The following is a 25,045-nucleotide window of genomic DNA, read 5'->3' as shown; positions in this document are numbered from 1 at the left end:
TCCTCTGCAGACACCCCAAAATGACTCAGATTCTGATGTCACTGATTCTTAGTTTCTGTGGGGCTTCTGATCATGGAAATATTGGATAAAGTTCTGTCCTACTCCATCAAAGAACAGAATAAACCAGAAGGAATTCACCAACAGAATAAATGCATAACTTTTACTGATGTGACATTGTACCAATGATCATTTTCAAATGGAAGAACATAGATCATGATGTGATTTTTAAAATATTATTTTAAAGCTTACACATTGTTAGCATTAAGAATTCAACAGACCTAGCCAAAATGAAACTCAGGCATATTCTAAAACCTAAGATTAATACCACATTTCCTTAAGTGAGAAGTTAACTGGGATGGCACGTTTACCACCTTTTGTTCTCCATGCCAGAAACTACACCAGCCACATGCCCTTGTTGGGACTGTAATTGCAGAAAAAAAGGCCAGTGACTAAGCAGGATTAGCACAGATAAAATATGCACAGATGTAAGTCTTTAGAGAAGTTTGCTTGTGGCTCAGGACTGAGATACTGGAAAGCATAAAATTTCTTTGCTAGACCACTATTCAAAGCTATCAGAATTAAAACAAATCTAAAATCCCAGTTACTTTCCTTGTATAAAAAGCATCTTTATTTATTTTCTTTTCAGTTTTTTAGAATGAGGTCTAGTTAAAGAAGTGTGCCCAGAGACCAACTAGCATCAACTAAGTTTCATCTACGCTACTAAATGTTCACTTTCCAAAAAACAGTGACAAACTCAACTCAAACACATTAAGAAAAGTCTAGAGGCTTTCCCTGCCAATTCCTAAACCTTGCCAGGGAACCAGTTAGAAAAAAGCTGTCTGGATCCAAAAGCTTGCCAGGAACCATTGGAAGAGTTTAACGGCAAGAACAACTAAGTTTTAGTGGTGGGGAATGTTCCTCAGCACTGTCTAGGTTCCCAGTGCAGATGTAGTCAATGTGGCAATGTTGGAGGTGAACGCCCTCTGTAGAAAAAGCATCAACTTGTATTAAGCTTTTCTACTTTGTCCAGACCCTCTACTATGATTTTCATCACAAACAGCCCAGACGAGCTGCATACACAGCCAAAAGTGCCAAGCACAGCCAGTCAGCCTGACACATGGGTTCAAAGAAAAGAAGGTATTATGTCAAGCTGGAGCCAAGACAAGCATGACAGCTTCCCTCACTCTGCTTCAAGAACCCTGTCTGACAGCTAACACCCTTACCTACCACTGCCCCTCTGCCATTCCCAACTCTCATGACCCAAGAGCATCACACAGAGATGTGATATTTGTACTTTAAAGGATAGATGTTTAATGCACAGACAGTATGGGACAGAGTGCAAGCAGAAACAGAGCAGAATGAAAACACAGGTACTGGAAGAATTATTTATAGAATCAAGTAAAGGTTATCTTAACAATCTTTTAAAGATATGTGCATATCAACAAATAATAGATTACCACATGGTCAGGAGAATAAAATAATTGAAGTAATTGCTTTGCAGCCATGCTTCTTTTCTGCCCATGTAAGAAAACAAGTCTAAGAGAAAATAAAGCTGAAAGAAAATCTAAAAATCGATGCAGCTTGTTAGTCATGGAAAATATGAGTCACATTATAGAAAAAGCCAAAGCATTCAACTTTTGGAAGACAAATGCATACTCTATAGTAAAGAAATGAAAAAAAAATAAAAAATTCTTTATTCTGAATGGAAGCTATTTCAGTTGATTTTTCTATCTCTCTGTGTGCTTTCCACATTTTCTAATGAAAGTTCCAGAACTGAACAAGAATATACTAAGGTGAAAGGAGCATTTATTTAGTAGCCTGTTTATTCTTATTGATTAGGTAGCATAACATGAACTTCAGACAACGCTAGTGCCACTACACATTTGTGGACAGCAAAAACAATAGCAATCTTCTTCTCTATTTTCCTAACTCTCAGTAAAAAGAAAAGAGGTACTCACACACCCTAGTGCAGTAAGTAAAATAACACTGCTAAAATACCATTGCCAGACACAAGGAAATCCTCACAAGTAATGGAGTAACCCATTACACAAGTGTGAAAGCCAGATATACAGTACAGCAAAACTAGAAAAAAATAATTGAGGTGGAGAGAAAGCAGAAACAGGAAAAGTTAAGTCTTAATAAAGAAACAGTAGCTATTAAACTGGTATTGTTACAAACAGAAGGGTGTGAACAAGTTAATTTTCTTGGAAGACAAATAATGTAACTTCCTTCTGTTCAAGGTACTCATGTACAGAACAAACTTCCACAGATCTCTACCATCGCTTTACAGAAGCCAATACTCTGTTTTGGGAAACAATTTCTCTTGATGCACAACAAAGTCTCAACTCCTGCTTACTAAGGTGGCTTTACTAAACTTGGTAGATCCCGAGTAAAAAAAAGATGAATTAAGTTTAAATCCCACTTCTAATTCTACAGAAATAAAACACTCTGACTTCATTTGATTTACTGTTGCATGGCAAATGTCCCAGAATTAACAAAATCCAACTCTACTAATTTCAGCAAGACCCAAATTTATATAACAATATTATGCAACTTGATATTTATTTAACATGGACAGCGTTGATGTTTCTTAGCTTTGGTTCACATGACATGACTGACTGATTATCTAGATTCTGCACTGAATAAAAATGAAGCTTGCACTCTATTGTAAAAATCACTGTTTTACCGTACTAGGACACAAATCTCAAGAGACAGCTCCTAAATCACATTAGCAGACAAATACACAGATGAAAGCACAACACAGCTTTCAATTTTCTTGTTAGTTTTAGCTAATTCTTCATGCAAGGACACACAAAGACACACATCACAGGGACATGCAGAATTCTCCCTTTTAGAAACGAAAGTTTCCACGTCAATTTTTTTTTTAAAAACCCTACTGTTGTTACCTCCTTAACAAAGCCAGAACCAAAGATTTACTCTTCTCCAAAGAAAAAAAAAACAACAAAACAACTCTAGTAATTCATGCATGGCTAGTACAAAGTTAAAACATGTTGCTGAGGAAAGATGTTAATATTAGTATAACCTAGATGGCAATAAACAGAGCTCTCCAGATTAGAAAAAGAAGTATAATTCTAGCCGGAGTTACAATACAGTTTTATGAAATTAAAAAATATACAAAACAGGAATAAAGACTTTGTTTTCTCAAGAAATACCACTTAAAATAGTACTGTTAAAATTTCTATTTTATCCCAGGCAATGTGACTGGTGGCAGTTGAATTTAAGACTTTGGCAGTAAGGGGTCAGGAAGGCTCTAAACAGTGTTTGTGTAATGTGTCCCTTTGTGAAATGATACTCTTGCATGTCCAACTACACAGTACTTTTTGCAACCTTTTAAAGGTCACTACGAACTGGGAAAAGAAAATCACACTGACACAAGAATAAAAAAGAATGACATCTGAAGAGTGCTGTACTGCAGAGTTAAGAGATTTCTTCTTTCTATGCATGTATTTTAGGACACACACAAAAAAACCCACTAAATAACCCACCTATTTTCAGGTTGTTGTATATGCCTTCAAAAAGGGTTCAAGCCACAATCCATTAAATTTTGACTGGATATAAGGATAAAAATTTTTACAGTAAGAGTGGTGAGGGACAGGTTGCTCAGCAAGATGGTGGATACACTCCCTGAAGACATTCAAGGTCAGGCTGGACAGGGCTCTGAATAACCTGATCTATCTGTAGGTGTCCATGTTCATTGCAGGGGAGTTGGATAAGATGGTCTTTTAAGGTCCCTCCAAACTCAAATGATTCTATGAAATAGAGGAAGGTGAGTTTCTAAAGGCTGCTCCCATACTGATAAGCCCAGCATTAAAAAACCACCACCAAATCAAAACAGCAACATACAAGTCCCTGTCAGGGAATCATCATTACCTACATCATTTGGGCTGACTCTGTGTGGTTATGCATGTACATACTACATGAGATCAGCTTTCCTCCCCCTATGGTGCTGAGCAGTTTGAAGAGACTGAATAAAACACATTTTACTTGAATTTCCCACTGACTGCAACATCAAATATTTGATTTGTAACATGATAATATTCACCCAGTCACATAGCTACTGCTTTGCAACTCAAGGGCAGCAATCTCTATTCCTTTTATCAGTGTATACGACTCGAATTTTCAGTGCACCAGAGAGTGGGAGTGGGCATACTTTCAGTTCTATCAAGTAACGGCTTGCTTAAACTTCAGTTATGCTGCTGACAAGCAGACTAGTCCCAGTATCTGAAGTTCCAAGTAAGCTTTCTCTAAGGACTAATCAACCATAATGAGGGGACTGAGTGCGCCCTCAATAAGTTTGCAGCTGACACCAAGTTGGGAGGAAATGTTGATCTGCTTGGGAGTAGGATGTCCCTACAGAGAGATCAGGACAGGCTGGATAGCTGGGCTGAGGCCAACAGGATAAAGTTCAACAAGACCAAGTGTTGGGTCCTGCATTTTTGCCACAACAACCTCTGGCAATAACTCTTCATCTTTTTTTACTCTGTGGCTTTCCTGGAGTTGCTTCTAGCTCACATCAGATGCACTGCTAAGGAAAGAATGCAAGGAGCAGTCAAGACTCAAGTTGCCATGTGAACTCATGAGCGTTATTATTTGAAAGGATGACTAAGAACATAAGATCTTGACAAGTAACTGTTCTATATATATTTGCCTGCAACACCATTAAGTCAGTGCATTAAGTGGTGTGACTAATTTCTGTCCCTGTTTATTTTTCTCATACAGCATAGGAAATTATGTGGCAGAATAGTCTGAGTTGGTTAATAGTGCATGATAGGCAAGTAATAATAACAAAAATCAATTTGCACCTTGAACAACCTTTGAGATAACGGAGCCAATTCCCCAGGACCCAAAGACATCTCTGGCCCACAGAAAGCTGACTTCAGCCTACGAGAACTTCGCTCTCACTAAGGAAGTACAGATGCAGGTTGGGTGGAGAATGGCTTGAGCACTGAGGAGAAGGATTTGGGTATGTCAGTTGATGAAAGAGTCTAAGTGTGCCAGCAATGAGCACTTGCAGCCTAGAAGGCCAACTGCATCCTGAGTTGCATCAAGAGATGCATGACCAGCAGGTCAAGGGAGGTGATTCTGCCCCTCTACCATGCTCTCATGAGACCCCACCTGGAGTATTATGTATAGTTCTGGGGACCCCAACACAAGTACATCCAGCTGTTGGAGGGAGTACAGAAAAGGGCCACAAAGATGATCAGAGGGCTGGAGCACCTCCCCTGTGCAGAGTGGCTGAGAGATTTGGGGCTTTTCAGCCTAGAGAAGGGAAGGCTCTGAAGAGACATTATAGCAGCCCTCCAGTACAAGAAGGAAGCCCACAGGAAAGCTGGACAGGGACTTTTTATAAGGGCATTTAGTGACAGGACGATGGGAAATCATTTAAAACTGGAAGAGAGCAGATTTAGACTCAATACTAGGAATAAATTCTTTACTGTGAGGGTGGTGAGACACTGGAACAGGTTACCCCGTGAGGTTGTTGATGTCCCCTGCCTGGAAGCATTCAAGGCCAGGCTTTGAACAACCTGGTCTAGAGGGAGGTGTCCCTGCTTATAGCAGGGGGTTGGAACTAGATGATCTCAAAGGTCACTTCCAACCCAAACCATTCTATGGTTCTATGAGCATCTCACTGTGTTAAAGGAGCACTGAAGTTGACAACAATACTCATCTGAAACAGCACCCAGACTTTTCAATTTCTGATGCTCAGGTTCTTTCTGACTTCTAGGGCCTCACAGTTATCACCCAGTAGCGTGAGCAAGCTGAGACATACTTACATTATCCACTTCTGCAATTGTACTAGTAAAGCGTGCACCACAGCACTGCTATCAACTAACCCAGCAACAACAGGGCCCTGCTTGGAGCTGAGACTTTGGCTCATCTGATGCAATTCCTGCTGTTTACATGCAGAAGTACACACTTCCTGGTTAAATTCTGTGTCTTATCCTGATCATACACAGGATGCCAAAGAGGAAGATCAGGTGTATAATAAATACTGAGTATTTATCTCTTGGGCTGCCTCTGGCTAAGAAGTTTGCTCTTAAATATCTTTAACTCACGAATGTAATAAGAAATGAAGCTATGTAGTGGTATTTAAGATCTAAATGCTTTGAGGAGAGCAGAAGAAGTATTGAAACTGTGGGGAAAACAAACAAAAAAAATTCCAGACTCACTTCCATTGTGAGCATATTTTGAAGCACTGCATATAACCTGTTACATGCAAAGATAAAAGAATGCTGTTTTTATAAACCCAAATTTGTTTGCTTGTATTGAAGGCTTAATTTTTCAGTTTTATCAACCAAAACTCTCCAGGGATGAGTAACTTTTTCTTGAATAAAAAAGAAAAAACAAACAAAAGCCACACAAAAATGAATAACCAATATTTTATGCACAGGTAGGTTCTCTGTTTGTGTACATCTCAGTTATAAAAAAAAATCTAATCATTTTCAATTGTGATATGCAAACCCACTTGAGAAAAAATGGAAAAATATTTTGAACAAATCAAAACAAGATAAGCTTCTTTCACTGTATTTTCAAGCATAATTAGCAGTCCTATTAAAGCGGATGCAAAATGGACAGTAAATCACATTTTTGGCAAAGTCTAAGTACTTGCAGCAATAAACAAGACCATCTGAATTCTATCATACCTATAAAGTATCCCTACCAGCACAACATATCAGTGCAATACCTTCGAGACTTCCAGGAAAGGGCTGTGGATTAAGGTTTTTCTCTCATTAAGCTCATGCTTCTCAGCCTCTACAGGCATCACCTTCACCGAGATAAAAAGGAACCTCTAGTTTTGAACCTCTAACCTGACCCCCAGATTTATCCTACATGTTATTGTGGTTTTTTGTTGTTGTTGTTGTTGTTGTGCTTTCCTGGGATTGTGATGAGGAACGAGCTATCTAGCCAAAGGACAAGGTCATCTGCTTAGCTTCAATCATTCCCAAGCAGAGAGGTCAGCTAGTGGCACTGTCCCTCTTTATTGTCTGTGGAGAAGGAAGCCAGAAGCACCATAGGACTGGAAGGTCAAAGCAAGCTGGAGTAGCATGCAGTAGGCCAAAACATCTTTAGGATTTGATATCCAGTAGGCATAGCAATTTGGTTTTTACTGATTTGATAATCCTCTCGCTACCACACTCTGTATACAGCCCATCACTAGCTATTAGTTAAGCAACCATCACCTCAGAATTCAATTCAGTAGTGTCACGCGTGCTCATGCACAGGTGACACTGTATATGATATTGAGCAATATTTGACAAATATTCAAGGTTTTACTTCACAAAAAAAAAAAAAAGAAGAAAAATACCCGAGTTTATGAAGAAATGATATAGAGTGGAGCTTACCTAGTTGCTTTTCTCGTTCTTCTCTCCTTTCTCTAGCAAGCCGTTGCCTGTCATCAACCTTCAGTATTGGTGGATGGTCTGCAAATGGAAGGGAGGAAATATTAATCATATAGTACGAAATCAAATAGCAACAAAAGAAAGCTCCTAGGGGAATAACCACCAAATAATTGAAAAAATCAAGCCAGTCCTATTTCACAAGGTTAAAGAAGCTCAGTACATATGCGCAGCAGGTTGGATCAAACACTACAGCAGTCCTGGTTGAACTTCTGAAGAGTAAGAATCAAGGTATCATGATATTGATCTCCTACTGATAGTGTGTGCATGTGTTAAAAGCTATGGCAGACACATTAAAATAGTGCATCACATACATGGAATGATTTAATAACAGTAAAGAAAGAGACAGTTTTTGAAATGTTAAGTTAGTCACAGAATTTTTTTAAAAATACCTGCCACTGGATCACAGTGATAAGATCAAGGATAATATGAAAAAATCTGTCAGAGCTTAGGCTTAACTAAAAATTCATGTTTGATTGGAAAAATACTACTTGGTGAGTGCGACAAAATGAATTATCTGGAAAACAACAAAATGCTAAATAGCTAACATCACACTTCCAGTCTCAGCAGTGGAGCCAAACACCAAACGGGAACAAAATTTTAGTTACTGATTCATCCCAGCATGCTGCCAAAACTAATTTCCTACTCATCTTCAGCCTATTCTGTAAACTTGGAAGGCTGTTGATTTTATGCTTTTTCACTAACACTGAGAAAGTCTGCACTGAACAAAAAAATAAGCAACCAAAACAACCACACAAAAAACAGAAAAGTTTTCAGGGAATAATGAAATGGCTTGATTTATTCTTATACTGATGGGAATTCAATTATTTTAATATTTCATTTTGAAGTGAACAACTACGTAGAACTTCCTATCACTGTAGAAGCATACAAAATACAGATATATATAACTATATACTACATATATAGTATAAGAATATTATATATATAAATTATATATAATTATATGTATAATATATATATATATATACACACTAATGTTTATATATATATAAACTAATAAGTTTTTCTTTATTAAATGTGAATACCAATAAGCAATCTGTACAAACATGCCAAGTCCATCTACTTGTATGTGTAGGCTGCATAAGAAAGAAAAAAGTTGCTGGCAAAACTATGTCATAAAAATGAGGTTTGAAAAGAAAAAAGGATTCGTACAATAAATCGCTGAAGTGAGGATGTGTTAGCCTGATTTTTATGCAGCCATTTGATTTAGACAGAAGTCAGTACTGTGCATTTCATACTCCAATAGAATTTTCAGCATCAGGATGACAGGACTTCCTGCATGGAAGAACCCGTAGAGAGGTAGTTCAGTTTAGTTACTTTTAAATTCTCTTTGGTGAAAAATGACCAACTCAACGATGGTGAGAGAATATAGCCTCTTCTAATGGTGTTGGCTTCAATGCAAAGAGCAGCAGGGAAAAATCCCAATGCACAGTTTTTAGGAAGACAAACACTTAAACATTAAAGCCCCAACGAAAGGTACAAAAGATGAAAAAGTCACCACCAAAGTGAAAGATAATCCATCACCCAGTTACAGATCAAACCTTTAACTCTGGTTAAACAGCACACAGCGCTGCTATTTATGTAACTACTGCTAACCATGCCAGCACATAGATTTGTCCAATGTACAGTGCAAAGTCACACTTGGTTGATATTAAGAAGTGCACTGGCTTTCATGCTGCCTCTTCAGCATGCAGATACAGGTGAAAAGGGTAATAATATTCCTTCTCTCTTGTGGCTGGCACACAGAAGACACAGAACACAAACTTCTGCAGCATCAGTAATTAGTGATAGTGGAATAGCGCACAACCAATATGAATTTTCCTGGAAAACAAGGATTCCCTTGAAGGTTTGTCACTGTAACTTCAAGTTGTCAGAGAATGATGAGACACTAGGGAATAACGTAAAACCCCGTTCTTTCAAAATGTACCATCTTCCTTCCTTTTTTCCTACTTTCTTGAGAGACTTTTCTATCAAGGGAGAAGAAGCAAGCCTTCAAAGAGACAGGAAGGTTATGTGGACAGGCAAACTGAAAAGGTCTCCTGCAAGAATTCCTAATTATAAGCAATAGGAGGAATAAAATAAATTTTTAAAACTGCCCTCTGACATTCTGTTTGAAGACATTCAATTATTTTCCTGTATCACATACCTGATGGTGCTCACACACACAGCCTGTCCCAGCACCCAAAGGACGTTAGAACAATCGTGAAGAATTCACATTAAGCTAAAGGTTATGCAGAATATAAGCATGTATTCAACAACAAGCTGTTTTTGTTTTGTTGTTTTTCATTTTTCTTTACTATCTATATATTTGGGTGCACAAAGGAGAAAATTAATATTGGCACAAAGATGTCCAAAGCCTTAGAGAGGACGCTTTAGGAGGACCAACATGCTGCTGTAACAAGTCGCAGTCTGGGTATGATGTGATGAGTGTAAACTCATGCTCAGAAGCCTGTTCTACTACACCTAAATAGCTTTGTAATAAGCAGAGCTGTAAGATAGAATATAAAAAAGATTAACATCATGCCCAAGAGAGATGTTTAGAGATTAAATAAGCCATAGTTCTAGTAAGAGGAAATTAATTTTTTTTTACCTATTGCTGGAAACTAAACACCAAAACTACATGTCCAAATGGCGGAATGGTGTTTTTCAAGAACTCATGGCATCTACTGTGAGTTTTTATCATTCTGCTTAAGGAGCTTAGAAGTCATTAGTAGTGGGGTGGGGGTTCAGTTTTTTTTCTCCACTTTCAGAAATTCAGTGATGAAACAGACTTTTTTGGTCCTTAATCATGATAAGAAAAGGAAAATGCAAACTTTTCAAAGTTTCTATGTAAGGAATACTGAACTCTTAAGCACAGTTGGCATTTGTAGCAATCAGTAACCTAAAAAAAAATCCCAACCTAGTTGGCATATGTAATTATTACATATGGCATTTCTACAGCATTGGCAATTGTCAGCTGCTCTCAGTGGGACTTGAGAAGTACCTCAGCCTCCTACCATTCTTCACATCCTCCATCCTCCAATCCTCTCAGTCTCCTCTCACAAATGGCCACTTCCCTTCTGTCCCTGATTCCTAGGCTTCCAATTTCTTAGTGCTAATGAAACTAAAAGGGTCAGAGTGGAAAACCACAGCCAGTTTGTATGCTAATTCACAGGGGAGCTGCTGGGAGAAATATGTAAGCCACTGCATTCTTTGAAAAGATGTGTGCTTGGATCTCAAAAACTATTCCCCCTGCCTAGATCCCTTCACACTCCCACGCACACATTCAGAGCTGCCTGTGTTTCTCTTGGTCACCAAATATTTGTTCAGCCTGCAGACACCTTCCAGACAATAACTTTGTTTGTAATGACAGCTGTCACTCCTGCTGCAGAAAATCTCCAATTTTTAATCAAAACAATGTTTGACACAAAATTTGTATGCAGCTCAGGAATCCTCAGTTCAGCACAGAGGCTCTCATCAGTTGAGTGCAGAGCTGAACACTCCTTTTAGGGGATCCTGTATTCCCTTCTACACTGCAGCACAGATGGAGGGAGCATGGGAGCAGCCAGGACACCTTCCTGAGAATTGAAGGACTGAGATTAAACTACTGCATAACAAAGTGTATACTGAATACCATTCAACTAGGTCATGTTATCGCTATTCCCTTCCCTTCATTCTACTGCCCAACTGGGAGCCACCAGGAACGCTGATCCATGTGCTGCACCCAGTCCTGTTCATCTCTGTCAGATGACACCGGGACTGCTTCCCCCAGGGATGGAGCACAAAGGCACCCAGCTGGGGCACAGTGAAGCCTCTGCACAAGGCAGCCACTGACCTGAGCTGCCAGACTGCTCAGGAGCTGAAACGGGGCTGCTTACCATGCACTGAGCCTGCAGCAACGCAACACCTGCATGTTCTTAGCAATGTTAATGGAACATTTTAAGCTTGGGTGCCTGAGTTCTAGTACAGGCAGAATTTAAATATCTGAGTGATCTTTTGGATCTTGGTCTAAGCACGTAAGTGCAACAGACTCGTGGCATTAAGGATTACATTAAGCATTTTTGTACACAAACTGTTAACCATACAAGTGCAGCATTAGTGAACAGTGAGTTAAGTCCACACAGTATACCAATTGGGCAGAGTCAAATAATGGCACACATCTGCTTACTGCATAGAGTATATTGCAGAATATGGGTTACAGTGCAGTAAGCGAAGAAACTTCTAAACAGAAGCATGTTTATATAAAGCTCAAATCCCTGTCTACAGCAGAAAATACTAGTACAAGCATGAACACAAGTACAGGGGCTTCTGTAACCTTATCTTACTTTGCAACCCTCATTCCTAAACTGCACTAAAACAGATGTAGACTTCATTAGTTTTGCTTTGTTGTGGAGCAATCAGAGATTCCAGCCTAACAAAATACAGTCACCGATACGAGTTTTGACTGAACTATTAAAAGAGGCTTAGGAAATGAAATGTCTTAAAAACTCATAGGAAGACATCCGTTTTTAATATACCACTGAGACAAACAGCTTTACAATGTGAAACATGAAGAATGGTATACCTGGTTTCGTTCCAGTATTGCTTTGTCCTGAAGCGACTTTCTTGTCTTGTATTTTAGAACCTTCAGCTGCTAAAATAAGGGGGGGGGGGGGAAAGAAAAATTATGTTATTAATCACATTGCTAGACAACAGCTCTCATCTTCTTTTCTCAGGGATGCTTTGGAAACCACTACTTCCAAAGAACAGCAGCCTTTTTAGTTTTTATTATAAACATTTCCCTTTGAAGAAGTTGGATTAAGCAGACTGATAAAAAGAAGTCAGAATAACAGAATCAAACCGCAGGCCAACGTGGGAGAACCAAACATCTTGCAACGCAGCAGCACAAAAACAGCTGCTAGAGGGGACTTGTGTATCTGAGGTTTCTAAAGGTGTGGTACAAGATTCTGGTAAAAGCATCACAGACTTCACAAATTACAGATGCACCCATTATCCAGAATTGAAAAGAGGACAATTTATGTCTTGAATGAAATCTTACAGAGGAAGGATTACTATTATTTTTAATAGACTTTTGATCAGGCCCTAGAAAGAGATCATTCTGGGGCTCTGAATGCCCTTTCAGCGATCCTTTATAGCAGAAAACAAAAAGATTCATTATAATACTTCAAATTGCAACCATATCCTTGGCTCAGCATCTACTTAATTAAAAGCTAAGCCAGGAAATTAGGTGCCATGATTTTCTCAGTTCACAATTCATCTTCATCTCCAGGAGCTCAACTACAAAACACTGCAATCTGGGATGAATGTAAAGACAGGCTGTAATAACGCTAAAAACCCTCCACGAAAATCTTGGAAATACTTGGAAGCAAGGACAAAAAGAAAGTTGTATTACATAGACTAGGGGAGGTGAAAAGAAAAGTAAATTTAAATGAAAATTTCACTAGAAATGTGTTGGACAAAACTGCTTTAAAAACAGAACAAGCCTTCCTGTATTAGCTCCACTCTAGAAAATAATAACTTTTTTTTTTTTTTTCCAGCAGGCTCCAAGCAATTTCCTCCACACTCCAGCCTTTCAATCTCAGCAGGTTGATTACCTGTATGACCTGAGAAAGTCTTTGTTTCTCCTTTATCTCCTTCTACAGGAATAATTCAGGATGAACATGAAGGATAAAAGATAGCATGAGGAACCTGCTTCAACACTTACTCTGTCTTTCTTGTAGGGCAGGCAGGGGAGGGAAATAGTAAAGGCTTTGATCAAATGTTCATTGATCAAATGTAATGTTTTGTTGATAACAGCTTAGCATTCAAAAATCACATCATTTTACCAAATCGCATGTGAAAATGTAAAAATTGTAAGAAAAAAGACATTTGATATTGAAAAGAATGACTATATTAAGTTTCCTCTGATCAACGGAAGAAACTACAGATGGACCTAACAAATATGAAATCCAAGTCAGAATGAAAATTGACTTAATATGATCAAGTACTCTGCCACTTTAAATATCTCAAACAAAGAATTCATTCTACCCATAAGCATCCTGATTTTTGGGAGATCATCTGAGCACAGCCAACACCTGCACTTTCAAACTTCCTAAGATCTGCCACAATCAAAACTCATTCTTTTTTCCTTTCAGTGTTCTAAATGGGTGCTACTAAACATAACTGTCACATAAACTTGTTTATTCAACAACATAAAAGCTGGATCCTCTCGCAGTGGAGTTGGAGACCTCACCTATGAGCAGATGCACTGCATAGGACCTCCCAGCTACCAGGAAAGGCTTTCCAACTCCTTGCTACAAATCCTCCCCACGGACTGCAGATCTGAATGATGGTAAAATATGAGGGCAGTTGGTGATGTATTTTTCTTAATCACTATCGCTATCCTCGTGCAGTAAGGTTATGGTTAGGTGCATTGTCTTGTTCTGTTTTATTGTTGCCATATCATTTCACTTATTATCTCACTGCTTTAAACTTAAGTAAAGATAAGTGCACTTCTTTAACTTGGTGCCTGTGACCTTTGTGCTGATTCCACCCACTGGCAAAACAGCATCCACCAAAGAGCAGTGCCCTAGAGAGCACCTGAAATGGGGAACTGACAGGGCTGCACCAACAGGAAAGAGCACATGCACAAGTTAGACCAAGGCATGCAGATTTTACCTCCAGGTAAAATGTACACTGAGCAATGAAGTAAAAATACAGCTTTCCACTGCTTGCTCTATCTCCATGCATGTGAGGCAGTAGCAGTGAAAAGTAGACAGAAGAAACAAATATCTAGGACAGAGAAAGAGAAACTAAAAGGAAAGAGAGAAAAAATAAGCTTTTCTGTCCCTGCCACTTGACAGCTAATTCCCTAGTTAGACCAAACAGCTACTTCACTACACAAGGGAGATGGAGTGCAAGTTCGGAGATGGAGAAGGCACCTGTAGTGTCAATTGGAACAAGCCAGTGCCTTAGTCAGAAACTGCTGACAACAGACAGCAGAAAAAATCAAGTGTTAAACAAAATTCACTCAGTTACTTACAAACCCACCCCCCAAAATAAACCAAAACCACTATTTTGTTCCTAAGCTTATTTAATGTGGTATCTTATGCCAGATATGCATAACAGAAAAAACTATAGTTGGAACTAGTCAGAATTAAGCAGAGAACAGACAGACCCCCTTGTACGCAGTACTGATGAAGTGGAGCTACTGTAGGCAGCTTTATCACACCCCTGAACAGCAGCTGGCTGGCACGCCAATGAAAGCTGAAGTACTGCTATGTTGGGTGGGGTGTATTCCAAGGGCAGGTACAGGTCAGTGCTGACAAAACCTGCTAGCTTCAATACTGATCCACAGTTAGCACTTAACTCCTCAGTACCTGTCTGAGTACCTGGCTGTTCTGTTTGAAAGCAACGGCACTGAGTTTTAAGAATAAAGAGCTGAACTCTGTGCTAGATTTGCTTTTCTAAGCTCTTATGCATGCACACATAACAGTTATCAGAGTCCTTCAAAACACGATAGCAAGAGAATTCTTTACTTTCAACTAGCAAATATTACAAACAGGACCCTGCTGAGGAGCATGGAGGTGGATCAAACACAGACACCCAAGCACAAAAATCTGAACACAAAACCAAACCATCTCCTTTTCTCATTACTGAAACTCATTTGGCTGTGTCTGAGACGTTTACTCTGACGTTTGAACTGTGCAGAAACACAGGAACTAAACACGAGCATTTTTTTTTCACATAAAACATCTCCTCCACTCCTCCCCTGCAAAAGCAGAGTAAAATTTCCCTTCCCTGCAGGAAGTAATAACTGGTGGCTTGCAGGTTGCTGCCAGCCTGCAATGAGCACGTAAGCAGCCTGCCTGCAGCCAAGTCCTACCCACAGAGAGTTTTGAAAACAGATCCACCCTGGAGAAGCCATGCTGCAGAGCCCTTCATGTGCAAAGGACACACAAGGGGAAGCAAGGGAATACCTGGGTAATGAGGACCATAGGAGCCAGCAATAAATTGCAAGAGGGACAAAGACTTGTGATGTGAAGATGAATTTTGCAGCAGCTCAGTCACACAAGCTGTGAGCCTGTTGGGGGCTCTGAGGCAGTGACAGCACACTCTTGTCATTCTTTCAGTTACTGCGTTTCGGTGAGAGCATCCACATGGGCAGAAATGAATCATGAGGATGGAAAGCCTATACCACTTGCTGTCAAGACCCCTCCCATCCAGACAAAACCAGAAGCCCTCTTAAGAGCCCTGGTTTAGATGGTTCATAAACAGAAGCTGCAAACATTTCCCTAATGAACCTACCACTTCAGTGGTAACACCACAACACTTCCAAGCCCAACATCTTCAGGCTCCTTAATGCAAATTCTACAGAAAACTGTAGTCTGGGTTTGGTTATGCCACTAGAGCTCCAATCAAAAAGCTGTGTTACAAACATTCTCATTAGTAACACCCTTGAAAAAATTATTTTAAAAAAAATTAATTAAAAACATCCAGCTTTTGTTCCTCTGGCACTTAACACAGAAGTCCACCATCAGAGCTGCCGTACAACTGCAAAAGTACACTGTTATTGACATTCTTCATTTCAGGTGCCTGGACTGAGCTAAGTATAAATGAAAACTCAACAGCATTGGTGTTTACTACTCACAAGACAGTATAGAAGTTGTTGTTTTCATCATACTGCAGACTAGGAAAACAAACAGGTAATTTTAAACTGTCACAGTCAATTCAGCACCAAGTTGTAAAACACTTGAAAACAGAAGCATAAGTAGATTTCTATCGACAGACAAAATAGGATCATGCAAGTAACTACAAGAAAAAGGATGAATTTTTTTTCTCCATGTGTGTGTGTGTTAAGATTAAAATTATGTAACTGCTCTACAGGGAGATGCATATTCATGAAAAATTACTTTTGGCTGACCATGCTGGCTTTTTAAAGTATCACATCCTAAAATATTAAATAATATAGAATAGAGCAGACTGAGTGACTTGACAGGAAGAACCCTTATGCTGGTTAGGCTCTCTTAATGACAAAGGACAGCTAAACATAACAGCATTTACTGTTATTTACTGTTATTTACTGTTATTTACTGTTATTTACTGTTATTTACTGTTATTTACTGTTATTTACTGAAAGCAGACATGCATATTATTTCCTCTGGATAATTTCATCACATAATTACTGCAATGTAAAAGAATGACATTGATGTGAAAGAACCACTGGAAAAAAAAAGTGCCTGCTATCTATTGCAAAAGCCTGTGCTACCAAAGCAGTGGCTGTGCAGTTGACAGCAGGCTGGTAGGTCTGGCCAGACACAGATGAGAGGAAGCTTTTAAATTACACATCACCCAAATAAAATAAAACCTCAGGGACTGCAGAGCAACCTCATTTCCAGACTACCAACACATCATGAGCTATGCAGACTGTCTTAGGCAGTGTACAAAGTAAACCAAGCCTGGGGCATATTGGGCCTACAACAATCAATTTACAATCCTATTGCTCAAGGACAAAACACTTTCATCCCAGGTGAAGGAGTAGCAACTCCTGCTTCTCATCAAGACCTGAGACTTGCTGCTATGGCATGCAGATCCCCATGGGCAGGATGGTAGGACCCATTTGCTTGGTGCTGTAATGGCCATGCATTGAAGGTCACTTCAGAGGATGAAAAGCAACACCTGTACATTTTACAGGATGGAAGTCTCTTATCTGGACTTTGACCAGAGAGCTTGCTCCAAACAATGAGGTAATTCCTGTGAGAGCATCCAAGTCACAAGGCAGCTTACACCTACCACTGGCAACTGGAGAACTCGGCTCAGACCTGCCTGCATTCAATACTGCACTGAAGGCAAGGTCAAATCACTTGAGCTGAGGACAGCAGCTTGAGTATTCATTATTTGATACCAACTTCTGCAGAGGGCATGGTGACCGATGCAGGTACCAGGCTGAGTTCTGCAAAAAAACAGACTGCAACTCCACAAAAGGGAAGGTGAATGGAACTAAGGGAAAAATGAATACTCTGCTACATTTTGATATACTAAGCAATTTGATCCTAAGATCTAGCCACTTAAAAACAAAGCAACTTCTTTGGTCTCAGCTTTGCAATAAGAGAAGATAAGGTCCCCAAAAGCAAACACAAAAAAAAATTAAAATCTTATGATGTAATATATACTTTTAATTAAAATGAACTTGCCACAAAATGAGCTATGTCTAAGATTAACTTAGAAGACTCCTGCAAGTTCACAGACTACATGCTTTCTTCTTGCCAGCCCACTGACATACGCAAGCCATTCCACTCCTGCTGAACTCCATGCTTCCAGCTCTTCCCAAATTTGTTCAGGCTTAGCACCGCACACACTGAGGTGAGCAGCTAACCATCCTGGTGACTTCATCATGAAGAGAAGGAGCAGGCCTCTGTCAGTGGCATTTCTGCCATGGCAACACCACACTGATGATTCAAAAGCTAGGCACAACTGGTTTTGTGTCTCATGGTAATTAATCCCTTTCTACAGTAACTGCTGCCATATGGGGACATCCCCAAACAGGGGCACTATATCCAGGTGAGGATAAACACTCACTGCTGTCTCTGCTGAAAAAGAAGGGAAGTTCAAAATCAAGTCTATTCTTTTTCAAAGCTTTCTTTTTTTAGTGAAGTTATCTTACACTGTCACCTCACTCAAGGATGTAGATGAGACCTATAGCATAGCTCTACCACTGCACTACTTCTGACTCTAAAATGCTTTTAAAACACTTTTACCAGCTCTCTGGCCTTCTTAGTGCCCTAAAAGCTCTGACCAGCAGCACAGCAGCTCTCTGGATTCCTGCTTATAACCCTGCTGCATGAAAGCCAATTCCCTTTGCTTTCCACTCCTAACAAAAGCCACCTACAATCAAGCTTAAGAGATCTCCATTATCCAAGATTTCCCTTCCTCTGCTTTAAATTACTTTAAAGTCAGAATCACTGTATCCGCCAAACTAAGTGGGCTCCTGGCCTTCATCCCATAATTGCTTTAAACGGATCTGCAGTCTCATCCTGTTGCCTCTGTCAAGAAAATTGTACTTCAAGTGAAGCCTCATTTGTGAGAGAATAAATGGGGGCTCATCACAAGAGAAAGAAACAGGACAACTTCAACCTAGCCTATAGATTTTTTTGCTATTTTCATCTTACTGGCAGCAGTGACAAAAATACATCTGCAAAAACAGCCAAGTGACTTTGAGACTGAAAGTGTTTTACTCCCACTTGAGCTGCTCTGCTCAGGCACTGACAACAGCCTTTCTTGAGAGCTTCTCAAATCTTTTACTTACGAATCCCTAAAAAAAAAAAAAAAATGTTCAAAATGCAAGAAAGGAGGACGGGGTGGTGGGGAAGAAGTAGTATTATTTAATGCTAACAGCCTGAGACATTTAGTGCTCCATGAAAAGGAGCAGAGAGTAAAACTAAAGGTGCAGAGGTTTCTGCAAGATGCAGCTTCTTACGTACCAGAGCACCATGACCTTGTTTATTAAGGAAGAAGTGCACTGTCATGCTGGTTTCATCTACTGACACAGCATGCTAAATGAAGAAACTGGCAGTGAGAGAGCTGTGCCTACAGCAGGCCAACACAAGAGCTCATCTTGGCCAAAAAGTGGAGCTAAACATCACACTTGCTTTTGGTGGCCTGTTATTCATTCTGGTAATTACACTTCCTGACTGCCATAATTTGCAGCTCTTAGCCTTAGGAGGTATAAAATTCACTTCTTTTTCCCTCTAATATTCAGGGAAATCTTTTGTCTCTGATTGGTCAGCTTTTATTTTAAACACATTACATGATTTAAACCCAGCCTGAGAGGATTCAGCAGTACCCAGGTTTTGATAATCCTTGAAAACTAAATCTTCCAGAGCAGTAGCAAACATAAAAATGGATTGGTACAGAAAATAAATCAAACCCAACACTTTTTAGCCTGCTTTCCTAAAAGGAGCAACAACTACAATTTTTGTCTCATCATATTGCTTCCAGACAGATATCAATAAGTGATATATCTACCCACCAAATGCCTTGATCTTAGTAATAGAAATTGCACAGATCTTTGTGTTTAAACTGATGTTCCTAGTAAACAAACCACAAACTGTTTACAACCCCAAAGAGTTTGTAGACGGTGACCTAGAAAAGATTTTGCATGAAATTTCCATTAAGTTATTTCATCACAACGTTACATATGCAGCTTTGCTGAGACAGATCAACGCTTTACTTTATTCACACTTGCTTAGCCTTACTGATGAGAACACTATTAACTTCCAAGAACACAGCACAGAATAATTTTTAAATATGTGATTGTGTACATACATAGGGTATACGAAATCAAGTTAAGCAAGTAAATTTCTGTTTGGGGTTTCCTGACATTTCAATGCTTGGTCTTGGAATCTTCATTATTAACAAGCAGACTGCATTATGTACTGACATAGATTAGTCACCTAAAAATAAATAACAACAACAACAAAACCTCCTACTCAATCAGAATAAAAGTTAACTTTATAACCTCCCAGCAGTAGAACATCAAAACAGTTTGGGAAATCTAGAGAATGTATTCTCTGATGTAAACATTAATTTGGCAGACCAAACAACCCTGCCACCAGGTGGGGAAAAACATGTTTTGTCAATAGTTTCTATTCCTTTTCATCAGCTGCACTCTTCCTCTCCTTTCCCTATTGAACTGCATCCTTTGCTCCTTTCCTGAACTTACATCCCTGTCCACACCTCTTCAGGCACTGCCTCAACCTCCTTCTCCTGTTTCCGAGCCTGCCAGCCTGCACTCCTCTTCTCCCACCTGTCTGCTTGTTGCTCTTTCCAGCCAGCCTTATTCCACCCAAACACCTCCTCCATGCCTCTCTCCAGCAGCATCAGATCACCTTCTCCTGCAAGTCCAGCAGCAGGTGCCTGGGTAGCAGCAGAGGAGAGCAAAGCAAGGTCAGCGTGCCTGATGCAGGGGCAGCCTGCAGAGGCTGGAAGCAGCCAGAGAGCAGTCCTGCTCAGCCCTGGGAGTGCTGGGGAGGAGCGTTCTCACTTGGTGCATGGGGATGGCAAGTCAGGCAAACACTGATGAATGCAATGCATCTGTAAGGAAGGGTGCTGCTTCAGTTAAGCAAAAATAAAAGGACAAAAAATTTAGCGCTCCGGTGTTTAACACATCCCTGTCAGGCACAAGCTGTGACTTTTTGCGTTGCCAGCTTGACCAGTTTTTCACAGGCACAGGAGGAAGCACTGATCTGAAACCAAATTTCCGAAGTCTGGTGGCCTGAAATCATCCTATTGGGCTTCTATCAAGATTAAAAAAAAAAAAAAAGTTATTTTCCCAAGTGTCATTCTTCAGCCATTGGTTCAGAAGAATAAAGAAGAGAAACAGAGGCCAAGCCATTTAAAACTTGCAAAGTTATAAAGAGACTAAAGCAGACCTGTTTTACTAGAAAATGTTATGCAATTTTTATTATTTGCCATCTGCTTTAGAAAACTCAAATCCAGCAATTAAAATTCTTGCTTATTTTATTGTGCAAATGACATTGGTTTTACAACAACAACAATAACATGCTTCATGGAATTACATCTCTTTAATCCACAGAGGCTTCCTTTTTACTCCAGATAGAGAGAGGAGAGTTTAGACCTCTACGCCTCCCACCTCCCTGCAGCAACCTCACCATCACAGACTGGTACCAATAAAACAAAATAAAGTTCTGCTATCACCAAGAGCAGAATAAAGGCAACATTTCACGAAGTGTATTTGAATTTGCCTCCAGAAACAATGAGGACCTGTTAACAACAGTTGATACAGTAATTGGGTCCCTCTCTTTAGGCAGTACATATTTTATAAGAATTGCTAGACTAAAAAATAGCATCCTCTGTGTATCTTCAGAACTTTTTTATAGAGCATGTTCTTGGCACTGATCCTTTTCTTTGATCAACAAAAATAGAGAAAAATGGGATTGTCAAGTGACAGTGTTTGTTGTGACTTATCTATACCACTGGAATATGCTCAGTTACAATCTATTACATTGTAACATGCATTAAATGCTCTGTTTCATCACAGAAAAAGGTGCATCATAAAATGATGTATACATTACAAAAAGCTACTAAAAAAAACAGAGAGAGAGAGATGAGCTGCAGTGGCAATATGCAACCGCACACAGTGATGCATCACTCCCCACATCCAGTCACATTCCCAAGCACCCAGCAGCCCCTCGCAGCCAGGGACAAGAGGCCCAAGGGCTCCAGCCAGGGCAATCAGCCGTCCCTTCTGTGAGTAATGGGGGAGGTGGATGGAGAAGCACTGCTTCACCTGCAGGCCATCTTCACCCAGCTCTTCCCTGTGCTCAGGTTGAAAGGCTGCTTGCCAGAGCCATTACGTTTCCTTGTGCACACAATCACTGAATTGAGCTGGCTCTGTACCAGTAGTGCAGAGTTTCTCACCAGCTGCCTTCAGGATCCCCAAGCAGACAATTGTGGGGCTTAAGGAGATGCTATCAAGTTTTTGCTCATGTGGGAGACAGACACCAAGGTTTGATTACACAACAGTTGGGGCCATGCAGATGAGTCACCACTGGCATTGGGCCAGGAACAAACTTTTCCCCAGGCTCCCTGCTTTGCAATGGTGGAAATTTTGGAGGATGCAAATGGCCTTCCCTAGAAGTGTACCCTTTCTGAGCCTGCCCTGCCAGTTGCCATTCCACAGGGAGAAAGAGGCATATCAGGCACACTTCAGTCCTTCCTAAAAGTATTTTATATCACAAAGAATTATGACATGGACTCAGAGTGACAAACTCACTGAGGCTGAACACTAGCAAATTCCACCAGAATCCCAGATAAAGCCTTTGTAATTAATGGTGTCTCAATAACAGCAAGCAGCTCCCAAGGAAGGGAAGTGCTTTTCATTGCTCTGCCATCTTCCACAGCTACAGCAATTGTGCTGAATTTTTCTTGGTAGCAGAGCGTTAGTTCTTCAAAACCATGTCCTCACAACACCACTGACAGTCCCTGTCTTCCTACAGACCCAAATGACCACTAAGTTGTAGTTGCTCATTTCCCAGCACCCGTCATTTCATCACACTCCTGTTTGTGTATGCATACTTGTAGCACCATCCAACAAGACTTGGACCTTTGTGTTGTAATAACAATTTCTTTCAGAGCAGTTACGATTTGTTGCCACATTGTCTCTGGATATCCCTTCTCAGTAAATTCATGTTTCATCCCTTTCATCTGTGAAAGAACAGCATTCTCCAAGAGACTGGGCAGCCAGCAGCTTGCCTCTCATGAGTTTCTGACTACGGAAAGATAAAAGCTCTTTGGAGTGTTACTGAAATAAGATGGTGCACAATATGTTGTGTGGATGAAGACAAATAAGATGAGTTTTAAAGTTAGCCATTAGTACATTCACATAGGGTGCTGCTGTAAGAGATCATCTTGCTCATCCCAGGTAACTCCAGAACAATTAAGTTTCTTATCACAGATACACAACATAGGACACAATTACAAGTTGCACTTGGTTTCTGTCCAAGACAATTTAAAACATTATTTCCAAAAACTGAAGTACCAGCTAACTTACATTCATTAGTGCTCACCCACTACTATGCTAGATTGGCAATTTAAAAAAAAAAAAAAAAAAACTCCAATGTCAGCACTTTTTACTTTCAATATGCATTTATCTTGCTTTTAATAGAACATCAGTGCCAGAAGCTCATGCAATCAGAGAGAAGCACTATACAAAACCAAGTTTTGCAAGACAGCGGTTTAAATGTACCTTTAACGTTTACATCATACCCCATTTCTGGCTGTCAGCTGTCAAAGAAAGCATTGCTCCATGTCAGTTCATTGATTGCATGCACCAAGAATTTCTCTGGGACGTACTGAAGTCATCTCTTGGTTTCTAGGTCTGAAGACACTCATCTGTTAGCAGCTTGTGACTGTGAGGCTTTCTCCAGCTGTCTGATGACAGCAGCAGCAAATCCCACTTCCTAACAAGGTGATCTCCAACAGACTTTATTTTTTCTTCAGATTGCATGCATACACTGGAATCCTCTTGTCTTCGCAAACCCAGGGAGGCCATTGCTCAGCAGCTGTGTATGCAAGCTGTAACTGCTCCTGCTTGCTCCCCGTGCAGCAGGCATTTGAGATACACCCCAATTCACACCATTTTTATAGAGGAAGCATTTTGAGCTCATCATTACACATTCTTTAATCAGCCCTATGCAATCTCATGCAGGAATGCTGGGCCCTTGCCATGGCTCTCACAACTGCTCTGTGTCTGTATTGCACACTCAGCCTGACCCTGCTCTGTCAGCAGTCAGTTTTGCACTGCACCAGCCCAGATCCAAGGGCACCAAAAACAGCTCTCAAGCAGAACTAGGAACAGAAAAGCTACAGCTGCTGCAGAAAGTGAGCGTGCCAACTTCAACTAGCACCCTGAATGCATCCAGGCACGCTGCACACACCATGCCCACAAGCTGCTGAGCCCATATACAACACTGTGTCATAATGTGAACACGCCTTGCAATAACAGGGGGCTGGCGCCAGGTATTCCCCAACAAATCACAGGGTTGTCTCTGTTAAAGAAAGGGCTATATTTCCCTTCTCTTTTTACACAGAAGTTTAGGTTTGAAGCACCACTCAGGCCCTCTGGCCCCGTGACAGGCCTGGCAGCATGCGCCTCACACAGGGCATTTGCTCTGCCTCCTTTGTTGGGCTTTACCAGCCTTGATCACAGCAGACCAGTGGGAAATCTGTTCTCATTCCCTTAAAATACCTTTGTTTTGGAATACATTAAGAAGGAACTGGGAAATAGTATATCAAGGAAGCAGGGGAAAAAATGAGTGTGAAATAATAAAATAACAAATATGCAGAGCCTACTGATTCTTGGTCTTACATCACTGCAAAGCTGAATATAAAATGCTAACTTTAAACACATGCTTGTGATGTTCAGCAAGGTCACAAGAAACAAACGCTTGAGGAACTGTTTGTAGCTATCAAAATAGGACAAAGTGCTGGCCTTCCTTGCTAAATTACAATCCTTTTCTGGGCTCTCATATAATACAGACTATTTTGGACTGAAATTATGCTGCCTGCAAAGAATATAAAGTGTCCTGGCCATCCTGGCTCTCCAGCAGACTGGTGTTTTTTTTTTCAATTATTTATCAAGAGAAACACAATCCTTTGGCAACTCCTGAACATTCTGATGGCTTTAAACTGTCAGACCTTCAAGGACAGAGATCTTTGCTTGGCACTTCCACAGTGCCTTGAACAATGGCACCTGATTTCAGATGATAGGGCTGCATCAGTGCCCACATGCAGTCAAAGAGATGGGGGTTAGTTACCCCCTTATTTTTAGAAATTCCTCCAGGGACTAAGAAAAAAAATCTCAAGCCTACACCTCTTCAAACTATAAGTAATTAATTGTAATTAATGTCACAGTGAACTGATACTCAAACCTGTATAATTAGCAGTAGGTAGTCCTAGCTGTCATCTCCTCCTAACCATCTGTAAACTAAGAGCAGTCTAAATTTAGCTGTAACAGCGCAGCCTCCCACTACTACATCAAGAGAAGAAAGTAACTAATAAATAAGTAATATTCATTAATTTGAGTTTGTAGAGGGAAAACGGACAAATCTGTCTGCATCCTATACAAA

The 25,045-nt window shown here is 40.2% G+C and overlaps 1 protein-coding gene across 6 annotated transcripts in view; it reads right to left on the bottom strand.

Moving 5' to 3' along the window:
* MAP7 (microtubule associated protein 7) overlaps window positions 1-25,045 on the bottom strand; it is a 103,247-nt gene that overhangs the window by 37,117 nt on the left and 41,085 nt on the right. For 4 of the 6 annotated variants that reach the window (XM_090135734.1, XM_090135733.1, XM_090135731.1 and 1 more), the window contains exons 2-3: window positions 11,983-12,051; window positions 7,365-7,442 (exon numbers count right to left, since the gene is read on the bottom strand). In XM_090135734.1, coding sequence (XP_089991860.1) covers window positions 7,365-7,442; window positions 11,983-12,051 — 147 coding nt within the window. The remainder of the gene's footprint in view (window positions 1-7,364; window positions 7,443-11,982; window positions 12,052-25,045) is intronic. The other 2 variants (XM_090135735.1, XM_090135732.1) reach the window with 1 other exon arrangement.

This window comes from Phasianus colchicus, chromosome 2 (assembly GCF_987193195.1).
Source record: "Phasianus colchicus chromosome 2, bPhaCol1.hap1.1, whole genome shotgun sequence".
NCBI classification, from domain to species: Eukaryota; Metazoa; Chordata; class Aves; order Galliformes; family Phasianidae; genus Phasianus; species Phasianus colchicus.
This window is presented reverse-complemented; position numbering and strand designations above follow the sequence as displayed.